Source organism: Doryrhamphus excisus, chromosome 8 (assembly GCF_030265055.1).
Source record: "Doryrhamphus excisus isolate RoL2022-K1 chromosome 8, RoL_Dexc_1.0, whole genome shotgun sequence".
Classification (NCBI taxonomy): domain Eukaryota; kingdom Metazoa; phylum Chordata; class Actinopteri; order Syngnathiformes; family Syngnathidae; genus Doryrhamphus; species Doryrhamphus excisus.
In genome coordinates, this window is record NC_080473.1 from 51557 (window position 1) to 63607 (window position 12051).

The window sequence follows — 12051 nt, forward strand, 5'->3', positions numbered from 1 at the left end:
TTTTCATTAATCCATCATTGTATTCTCAGGGCATTGCAACTGGACTGTGCAGGTTGACTTACACAGCCTGCATTAGTTCATGCGCAAAGACTAGATAGGACAGCTCTAGTGCTCTACTTACCTACCAAAGGCTAAAAAGGACACCACTAGTCTCATATCTACAGTAGCGATCTAAGACTAGATAGGACAGCTCTAAATATCAAAGACTACACACTCTAGTTCATTATCTAAATCTCAAAGACCAGATAGGACAGCCCTGAATAGCAAAGATTACACACTCTAGTTCATTATCTAAATATTAAAGACTAGATAGGACAGCTCCAGGACTAGATTGGACAGCTCCGGTGCACTACTTACCTATCAAAGACCAGATAGGACAGCCCTAAATATCAAAGATTACACACTCTAGTTCATTATCTAAATATCAAAGACTAGATAGGACAGCTCCAAGACTAGATAGGACAGCTCTAGTCTTCTATCTATCAGGGAACTAGACAGGAGAGTCCCTTCTCATATCTACCTATCAAAGACCAGATAGGACAGCCCTGAATATCAAAGATTACACACTCTAGTTCATTATCTAAATATCAAAGACTAGATAGGACAGCTCCAGGACTAGATAGGACAGCTCTAGTGCACTACTTACCCATCATAGACTAGATATGACAGCTCTAGTCTTCTATCAGGGACTAGAGAGGAGAGTCCATTCTCATATCTACCTATCAAAGACTAGCAAGAAGAGCCCTACATATCGCAGACTGGATAGGACATCTGTAGTCTCCTATCTAGTCGTTGAGCATGTATGAAGTGCTTGATCCAAACAAGTATATGAAGTAGAAGTCCAGTTGAGAATACAATGAGTGAGAGAATGCAATATTAGCTTAGGTTATCTTAGATATAGGATCCATCAGTTAAGAACTGAGAGTCAATATGAAGACTAAACTATTTACGCTAAATTGCTATGGGAAAGGCAAGCTAGCATGTAAGCTAATATGAATATTGTGCCCTCGGGTGGGGGAATGGAGGTCGGGGGTAAAGACAACACCTAGCAGTTGCGTCCGCCGCTTTGGGTTTTGTGGATCATCAGCAATTCCTCACGGCAACTGGTGGCCCCCTCCAACCCCCACCCCGTGCCCCACCCGGGCTGCCTCCCCGACAGTTGCCGCCACGTTTTTTTGTTTCATGTGGGGCCAACAGGAAGCGGCCATATTGGGCTGCAGGCGGGTGGAGTGAAGGGATTATCTTTTTCAGCCTGCTGATGAATTACTGGCCGCTGGTAACTCATTGACCCGTTCTCCGCTGCTCAGGTGGACTTCATCACAAACTTTGTGTTTGTTGCTTTGAGTGTAAGGAAAGTGCTTGATGGAAAAGTCAATATGATGCAAGGAGAAGCGCTAAAGTGTAACTTGGAAAGGAATGAATCATATCTGTACTTTTTTGCTACCAGTATGTGCTTCTCTCCCGTAGAAATGAATAAATGTCACGCTTTCTATAGTGGGAAAGGGGCGGAGCATAAAGGACCACAACAACGCACGCAGCTAATCGGAAGACAGATGATGTTTTTTTTCTCTTATTCGTTGTATCACGCCGCTCCCCGTGACCCGTCTTTCTCAAGGGGGCCCCTCAAGTCTGTGCTTGTGTGTGTGTGTGTGTGTGTGAGGGCCATGAGGGGGAGGTGGGTCTGGGGTCGGGGATTTGGCAGTTCCTTTGATCAGTAAAGCATAAACAAGAGGGGGGCTTCAAAATGGCTTGCATTGTGCAGGGGAGTGTTGGGTGGGTGGTGTGTGTGTGTGTGGGGGGGGGGGGGGGGGGGGGGGTGCTGAGTCAGGCCCTTTCTCAGGGACGTAGGGCCAAGCGGCAGGTTGGGGTTTGGACGGAGGCTAAAGAGAAAGAGGTGATGTCGCTTTAGGATCGACTTAAGTTAGCTTGTCCGCCATGTTGTAAACATAAGAGTTGCACTCCCCAACCCCCCCCAAGAATCCGCCGCCTGTTTTGTTTGAGGCGAGGGGTGTGTGTAAAAAAAAAAAAAAAAAAAGAACAAGTGAATGGTGGGTTTTTAGGTCGTAGCTCAGTCTGCGCCTTTGTCAAGCAGGTGAAAGCTTTGTAAATGTGGCGCCAGATTGTTAAAGCCCCCGACACTCCACACAGTCCAAGGGGCTTCCAAGAAAGAAAAAAAGGGGGACCCCCTGCATTGAGCCCTGGGACTGACCCTCCCTCAATAGACAGAGTCCCGCTTGGGAGAGGAGGGCTTCCTGTATTAGCTTTCCATCTTAATCAAGCAACAAGGAGCAACAAAGCAGCAATATCAATGGCGGAGCCGTGGAATAACAACCTTGTTTTCAAAGCATCAGCTTCACCTGGGGCATGTTACCTCCACCAAGGCAAGACGGACGCTTTTCATTGACGTGTTGCTTTGTTACGCTCAAACACAACTTGGTGAAAGGGGGGGCAATGGGAAGAAGCAATGTTTTGCTTTTCACTTTCTCTTTTTGACACGATTTTAAGTCAGCTTGGGGGCCTTATCACACACATAGAGTAATAACACACATAATAACACAATGCATTCATCCATAATCAATAACACCCATAATGTAACACACAATATACCACTTAAAATCTTATACAGCAATGTTATTACTTATTTTGTTATTTGCTCCTGAATTTCTTTCTCGGCATGATGTCTAGCTTTTGAGGATCATTTGGTCTACTTGACTTTGTGTTTTAAGTGATTTCCTGATTGAGACCAGGTGTGGCAGTAATCAGGACTGAGTGTGGCGAGAGAAATTGAGGGTGGAAGGGGGAACCACTTGTTCACATAGGGCCATAGAGGTTTGGATTTTTAATAATAAAAGGTGTCGTTTGAAAAACAGTATTTTGAGTTGAGTTGTGTAATACTTCCATTTGTTTGATGCATGGGAAACATTGAAGTGTGACAACAAGTGTACATGTGTTGGCGAGCGAGTGCCAAGGCGCCAAAGTGTAAATTGAAGAGGAACAATGAACATATGGGATCCTATAAACAAAAACACATTTTCTTCACTGGCCAATGCAAGCTGACTTTCTGGTCTGAGGATTTTTGTGAGCCATCATCGACAATCGACCTCATCTTTGAACTGATTTTCTTATCTTGTCTCCTTGCAGCCACATTGATCAGACCACCACTTGGCAGGACCCCCGCAAGGCCCTCCTTCAGATGAACCAGGCTCCCCCACCCAGCTCGGTGCCGGTCCAGCAGCAGAACCTGATGAACCCGGCCAGCGGTGTGTGCTTAACTTATTTCATCTTGCAGCATATGGTGCACATTTGGTGCACATTACCCCACATCCCACTCAGCTAGTTGCTGCACGTCAGCAAGGCTGTGCCGAGCTCGCTTTCAGTCCACCCTGTTGGAATTTGCCTCAGGTGAGGTGAGACTGAGGTAGAACGTGACAGGTCCTGTCTAACATGTTTTGGAGCGCTGCAACTCTCAGATTTTACACGTGAACTATCGTCATATATATCCACACAATGTCTCTGTTCCATTCTTTCTGCTGGTGTTGGCAGCTGACCAGGATTTTGGAGCTAAACATTTGTCTTGGACACCAGGTTCTCGTTTGTTTATGTTGCTGGATGTGTGCGTCAGTGTGTTGTAAAATAACTAGCGCCACTTCACCCATTTCAATTCACAACCCGACTGTGTGTACCAGGTCATCAAGTCCTATTCCACCAAGTCTGCGTGGACATACAGGAGGCACTCCTGATGAGTTGCTTTCCTCGACTGTGACTGTATTAGTGTACACTCCCGGTCAAAGGTTTTAGAACACCTCCGTTTTTCCAGTTATTTATTGAAATTCAGGTTTTTCATCGCTTGAAATGTCACAAAACTAAGTGGTGAAAAAGGTTACCCAGGTTAGGTTACCCAAAACTGAAAAAGAATGGGGATTTCAGAATGAGACAAAAAGGGAGCACAAAACGGGTCGACAATTTCAAGCTGCTGTGCAGAAATGTAGGTTGATCAAGCCTTGGCAGTTGGTGCAACTCATTCCTCCAGGTGTTCCAAGTCCTGCAGCGCTTACAACCTCCTGTGTCTTCATGTGGTCCTATACCCTTGTGAACGTCAGGTGAACAGCATTCTATCGGAGAAAGTCATTTGTTGCTCCAAAAATGGAATTACCAATGGAAGACAGACACACCAGCTAAACATTGGAGACCTTGGAGTGTTCTAAAACCTCTGACTAGTAGTGTATGTGCTAAGTAGTAATATAAGTGCATGAAGGAGTGAGTGAGATACACACAAAAAGATTAAATATAATAATCATCAGACCAATATGAGGAATTATGACAGCACAAATCCAGTAACATTAAAAATTGAGGCGAGATTGCCCAAGCTGCGCTGAAGGTGACCTAAGGTGAACAAATCAAGTGCTCCTTTCCTCCTACATGGATAAACGGTCTGTCATAGCTTTCTCTCATAGCTCATCATAAACAAACATGGCGTCAATCATGAGGGATGCCTTCAGAGGAACGCATTTTACCAAATGCTCTGCAATGGAGCTTGGACACATAAAACCTTATCAGCCCATGAAACGCAAGCATTGCGAGGGCTCCTGGGGCTTGTTCCTATCACCGTAGAGGTTGAAAGTTTGTCAGAGACAACCAGAGGAATAAAGCCTGTTTTATGCTTTTTGCATGTGTGAGGTCCATACTGCTCCGTGCAGACAAATTACGTCATTTTTGCAGCCACGCCCCCTCCCCTCCCCCACGGCCCCTGTCAGGCTGAATATTTCCGCTCTGCTCACCTTCAAATTTTTCTGTGGACAGAGACGTGGGAAAAAATGGCAGACAAGTAGATTTTCACAGCTTTTTGTTTCTTATTTTTGTTTGCTGCGTTCAGTATGCCTTTTGTAAGGACGAGCTGCGATTGCACTTAGTTTATCGCGGTAGATGTGTGTTTTCGAAACACTGCCCCGTGCAGTTTGGGACCAGATGCTGCACTGGGTATTTAGTATAAAGTGTATAAAGAAAGAAAAATAATATATATAAAGTCACACACGGTCTCTTGAGCGGTGTTCCGCCTGGCTTGTGGGTGCAAACCTTAAAGCCATCTGTCTAAAGCCATTCATCATGGATATGAAGTTATAACTTACTGTTTTAACATACTGTACAATGTTGTGCAGTAACAAATATGCACATTCACCAAATCTTACCCATGCATTCCCACGTAGCATCAGCATTTGGGAGCAAATATATGGTGAAAGAAAAGGCTAGAAATACAGTATGTATATCATTTTATAAAATAAAATAATGGCCCATATTTGCAAAATATATATGTATACAAAACTAGATGGGGTTACTTACAAATTATTTTTTTTCATCATTGCACATGACTTTTTGACAGAAATTATCTATTTCTTTATTTATATTTTGCGAAAACTAGACTGTGATGGGCTGCCCACCCATTCAGGGTGTACCCTCCAAGCAGCTGGAATAGGCTCCAGCACACCCCCCGCGACCTAATGAGGATGGATGGATGGACCAACACTAGACTAAAACATTTCACATATAGAAATGACTCAAATGTGACTACACCAAGAAGCATTTTTGTCTAAAAGAATAAAATGGCTGCCAAAAACAACACCGAAGGGGCATTGATTAGACTTTTTCACATCCAGTTCTAACGTGTTCTCACAGTGCGCAGTGTTGGCTCGATTTCAACTGGAATAAATAAATACAGATAGCACCGACAGGCTGAAATGCTAACAAGAAGTAAGGAACTGGTTAATACATCACAGCATATCATAGCAATCCGTAGATAGCACACAAACATGACACCTTAGCAGTATACAGATGACAGATTGGATGATGCCGCCTTGTTGTTTTCTGTCCTTCATCTGGCAAAACAGAAACAATTTGGGAACCAAAATATGTCTCGATGTTGAGGGCCCATTCTGAACAAGCTGCTCTTTTTCTATTTTGTTGGCTGTTTCTGATTTTGAACCAGTGTCACTTTCATTATTGTCTCAATATTGGACAAAAATGTGTAATAACCCGAAAAAAAGCAAAGTTGACATTATGGGCTCTAATTTCGTAGACCAGGTGCTACGCCACGTCAACGGGGTGTGGCCAGCGCACTTTGCAAATTTTGTGAGCAGCACAGTCTGCTGCAGCACAGATTGGCGCAGCGCAGTTTGGCGCAGCACAGTTTGGCGCAGCGCAGTCTGGCACAGAAGAGCGATGAGTGGAGCTGTTTTTTTCTGGAGGAGTGATTTCGGGGGAAAATGATTGATTTCGTTGCCCCCCCCCCCGCCCCCACCCACCACGCCTTCCAACCCCACTCCAGTGTCGACCCCGGTTGGCATCATACTGTGACACTGCGAAAACTCTGCCTGTGAGGTTTTGGTGACGTGTCTGCACTGTGCTCCTGTCAGCCAATTTACCATTAGGCAGGCTGCGCTTCGCCTGCGCTTCGCCTGCGCTTCGCCTGCGCTTCGCCTGCGCTTCGCCTGCGCTTCGCCTGCGCTTCGCCTGCGCTTCGCCTGCGCTTCGCCTGCGCTTCGCCTGCGCCGCAAATAGACCAGGTCGGAGTGGTGGAGCTTTTTCTGCACCTTTGGTATGCTGTTTTGTCAAGAAATTGTCACTGCGCCAAGCTGAAAATGTGGTGAACTCCTTCCCACGCCCATCTCGCCGCAGCCCAGTCTACCAAATTACTAAATGGCTGTGCACAGTGGTGCACATAGCCAATTTACCACTGAGTGGGATGCACCACGCTCCGCCACCCTGCGGCACTTTGCGCTGTGCCACAAAATTAGAGCCCTACGTGTTATTGCAGACGTCAGCTCATTTGCATATACAATTGTGTGTGGAATATGCAGTTTATGTTTAACAAGGTATAATGTTTCATTGGAGTTGCTGTTTTGGATGCAGAAAAATGCATTTGGTGCACAATGGTGTTATACTTCACAGCAGCTGAAACCTTAGCTGCAGCATTTTGCCAAGTGTGTGCTGAAGCTCGTAGTAGCTAGCCGCTGTGGTGTGGCGTAACAATATTAATAACAATAGTACCAATGCTGGTGTTGCTGTGTTAATGAAGCGTTGTTGACTTTTTGGAGTTTTTTTCAGAAGGCTTTATAGGCAGAATTGGTGTGTCCCATTACGTGCATTCTTAGCTGCCTCTTTTTACCTGTTTTTATATCTTTAGAACGCACAGAAAAGAAAATAAGGATTGTGGATGATGGTGAAAATTAAGGAAAAGTGCACTTTTCCTTTTAAGGTAATGATGATTGTCTGCCCCCCCCCCCCCTCCCCCACTCAGGTCCACTCCCTGAAGGCTGGGAACAAGCCATCACATCAGAGGGGGAGATCTACTACATCAACCACAAGAACAAAACCACTTCCTGGCTGGACCCACGACTCGACCCGCGTTTCGGTGCGTTGTTGCTGTTGTTGTCATAGAAACGTCCCTGCGATTTCATGTGATATTGAACTGCTTGTTTTTCTGACCTAGCGTACACTCCAAAGCAGCACCTCACCCTTTGTCAGCCATTTTAGTGTTGGAACAACAGCTGAGTTGGCCATTAACCCTAACACACACACGCACGCACACACACACACACACACACCAACCCCCTTCTCCTCCATCCCGACTTGAGCTAAAGTTTGACAAGGGCTTTCCAAAGGGGTTAGCAGATAAGTGACAGGATCAGGTAGGTGCAATAAGACTTCACAAAGAGTTTGCCTGAGGTAGTAGATCCTGACCTATATGGGATTTTATACCAATATTAGGGGCTGAAAAAAGCCAATGTATGAAATAAGATCATTGATATACACAGGGTATATCAACATACTGTAAATTCTTAAAATACCCAAATTAAGATTCACTGCAAAGAAGCAGAAGACTACCAAATGAAAAAAGGAAGTTCAAATTGTAATTTGTGTGTGTGTTAAGTTAAGTTAAGTTAGTTTAGTTAAGTTAAGTGTCTAGTTAAGACATGAGTAAGGTATGTTGTTACATGTCTTACATAATAACATCTTACCAATATCAATTGGTCATATTTGAAAGGTTCCATCTGCAGCCACTGAGTATTTGCAAACGAATGATCAATCAAACATTAAAAAGTGGGAAAAAAAGTTGACTACAACCAAAATAAAAACAAATCAAAACATGCATAATGTGATGAGATTTAACACAAGGGACAAAACTACTTTTATATTACAATGTACTGTCGCTGCTTTTAAAACATGCAATACTGTATGTCATAATACAATGAAATACATTCACGGTTTAATTTATTTGGCACATGCATACAGTTTACATTGAATTCTTCACTATATAAAACGATCAAAAATTGCATAAAAAGCTACAAAGCTTAAGCCATATCATAAATCATAAATTACACTTTTCATGCAGCCTGAGGAGCACTTTGTTCATTCGTGGATTCGGATCCATTTCATCAATTATATGTTTCATTTGCTCAGTGATATTTTCCTTTGCTACTTACTCCTCCTCATTATTATCTTCCAATAATGCCTTGATATCATCCTGTAGAACCTTGATACCATACCATGATGCTCGATTTCCTTGCATCAGGGTTTCAGCTTCTTTAAAAGCTGTGTACAAGGCGTCTTGTTGCAAAATTACACTTAGACCCCTCGACCTTCGAGACACTCTTCCCCAACCCCCCACCCTCATCCCTCCACTTCCACAAATAGATTGCAGTCCTTTTTGGAAACAATGACATCCTGAAATATCAAATTGGTGTCACAGCAGTGGTTTGTGATAGGCTTATTGGTCTCCAGTCCAAAACAAAAGTTGTAAGGGAGCAGCTGGAAGGAGAGGACGGCTCTTTGAACATATCAAAGTCATGAACACACACACACACACACACACACAACATGCATGGGTGCTAGGCGCCTGAAAGTGACTTTGACAAAGTCAGCCCTTCACGTGCCACCACACAGAATTTAGCAAGCTAATTCCTATTCCTTTGATTGGAAATACATCATTTTTTATATCATTAGCTTAGCCTTCTGACTGTCTTACTTGAAAATACTACCTGAAATATGTAAATATGCTGCATTACAAGTTACCTGAAATATGTAAATACTGTATGGTACATTAGGAGGATACATTAAATATGGTACATTAAAAGCTACTTGAAATATGTAAATATGGTACATTGATGGCACATACAGCATTTTATAGGGTGTATTTTTTTTGACAATATTGGCAGGCATGTTGTAGTTGTTTCCCTGCTGTTGTTGGAGTTATGAGTATGAGTTATGGAGATATGAGCCAACATGGATTGTATGATAGTATGATGGTATTGCAGGATGATATTGACAGGCAGTAGCAGTAAAAAGTGTTGTCGCATGTAGAGATTCTTTGCCATGCAGGATCTGCCTTCATAATGGAAGCTCATTTCAGCTTGGAGAAGAAACACAGGCCGGCTGCCTTACACATACACACACACACACACGCATGCAGCCCCACAACACTTAACCCCCCCCCCCCCCCCCCCCCAAGTACACATAACACACCCCTCCCAGCCCTCCGTGAGGCCCAGTGCAGGCACGGCCTCGTTGTGCCGTCGCTCCAGACAGACTTTGAATCTCTGCCAGGCTTCTTTATTCTTAATCTCTTCCAGACCTTTTCAGTCAAACAACTCCAATGCGAGAGGGGGAGGGCGCAAGACTTGTGTGTGTGGGGGGGGGGGGGGGGGGACTGGGGTTTGAGGGAAGAAAGGAAAACTGAGGAACTTCTCGACGAAGCAAGCATGCATCCTCTCAAGGATCCATGAGGCGAGTTGTGTGTCTGCATGCGTGTGTGTGGACGTGTTCCAAGGAGGAGACCCGCACCGCCACTTGTAGCTTGTGGAGGCCGTCATGTTAAAGCTTGTCTTTGTCAAACGCGGCCTACGTGTCACGTGACGAGGAAAGTTGGTGGCTAGAATGATGTCATCTCCCAAACTCTAGTGGGATTGTCACTCTTTTTTTGTCATCAAATACTAAAGTATTTTGAATACATAACAAAAATTGTATTCTAATTTGCATAATTGGTTATGACAAGGGGTGGCAATAAGTCAATTCAAGTCAGTTTATATATATATATATAACCCTTATCACAACATCCCCTGATCTGAACACCCAAAATCTCAAAGTCCCATTTGGGGAGAAAAAGAAACTTTGAGAAGGGACCGCAGAAGCAGGGAATCCCCCCTTCCAGGATGAGCAGGCTGCAATGGATGTGGAGTGGGCAACATATGACACATTATAAGTATTTACAAAGTTCATTCAAATAACGTCATAGTCCAGTTGACCATTGGTCACCACGTAGCTCCGCCATTGCACACCGATTTATTCATGTACTGTGTATACCGGGGGTCTTCAGTAAAAAAAAAACAAAAAACTTGTCCAATTAAATTCCATTATTTGCTATTTTCTGATGTTTAAAGTGCTCCTGAAAAATGGACACATATAACAGATTGTATGATGCTTTAACAGATCAAATTGGACAAATCATCCATTTGATAATAAAAATCATCAAATTGGACTGTTAGAATTTTCAGATTAATCGGGTAATCTCACCCCATTGGAGCTTATTTTTTAAATGATCAATGGTCAGAGCTACTTTTATTGGATTTCTCTGCATCGGACCGATAATTATCGTTCACTCCCAGTAAATACATTCATTCATTCATTTTCTACCGCTTTTCCTCACGAGGGTCGCGGGGGTGCTGGCGCCAATCCCAGCTGCCTTCGAGCGAGAGGCGGGGTACACCCTGGACTGGGCGCCCGCCAATCACAGGGCACATATAGACAAACAACCATTCACACTCACATTCATACCTATGGACAATTTGGAGTCACCAATTAACCTAGCATGTTTTTGGAATGTGGGAGGAAACCGGAGTACCCGGAGAAAACCCACGCATGCACGGGGAGAACATGCAAACTCCACACAGAGATGGCCGAGGGTGGAATTGAACCCTGGACTCCTAGCTGTGAGGTCTGCGCACTAACCACTCGACCGCCGTGCCGCCCCCCCAGTAAAAACATCAATGAGAAAAATGTAATATATCCATTCTCTATGCTGCTTATCTTCATTAGGATGGCTGGGGTATCCTGGAGCCTATCCCAGCTGACATCACCCTGGACTGGTGGCCAGCCAATCACAGGGCACATATAGACAAACAACCATTCACACTCACATTCATACCTATGGACAATTTGGAATTAACCTAGCATGTTGTTCTGGAATGTCGGAGTAAATGGGAGTACCCGGAGAAAACCCACACACGCACGTGGAAAACATGCAAACTCCAGACAGAGATGCCCGAGGGGGGAATCTCCTCGCTGTGTGGCCTGCGAATAACTATGGAGGACATGGAATGGTTTGATGTGGAGCCACAGGTGGGATAGATATTGAATGGAGCCTTAGTAAATGGCTCCAAAGTTCTTTGTGTCTGCTGTCGCTGGGAGTTGACTTGTCACCGAGTACGTCTAGTCTAAAATGCCAGAGAGAAGAGAGAAGGTAGCACTGCAGGTATTTTTTATTGTCATTTATACAGTGGTGCCTTGGCATACCAGTATTGTTTAGATTCCATCTAATCTCTGAAATTATCACAAATTTGGGCTAGGAGCTGCTATTTACTGGCAGGTGCAGCCCAGGACAGCTACTATGTGGGGGCTTGTGTTTCTTGAAGAGAATTTTATTTGAGTGATGGACACTTTACCTTACTACTGTGTATGTGTTGTACATTGTATGAGTGTGTGTGTGGTATAACATGGCTGCTGGGACTTAGTGTTGCTGTTGTTCTGGTTGTGTTGCTGGCGTGCGTGAAGAAAACAAAAGGCAGACGGCATTAACTTTGTGTCTTATCTCCTCCCCAGCACCTATAGATGCCTTCATATATTGTTAACACACACACACACACACCTCCTTGTGTGTGCTATCAGGCTGGCCCTGAAATGAACCTCAGACCCTGCTTCCATTTTTCTCATTGTTGGTGCCGTACTGTTTGGTCTACCGGGGAAGCTCAGGCATGTACGTTTGAACTCCTTTCATGACATTGT

General features: G+C 44.2%; 1 protein-coding gene across 1 annotated transcript in view; it reads left to right on the forward strand.

Annotated features, from left to right (window-relative positions):
- yap1 (Yes1 associated transcriptional regulator) overlaps positions 1–12051 on the forward strand; it is a 37274-nt gene that overhangs the window by 14642 nt on the left and 10581 nt on the right. The window contains exons 3-4 of the mRNA XM_058079135.1: positions 3142–3260; positions 7292–7405. Coding sequence (XP_057935118.1) covers positions 3142–3260; positions 7292–7405 — 233 coding nt within the window. The remainder of the gene's footprint in view (positions 1–3141; positions 3261–7291; positions 7406–12051) is intronic.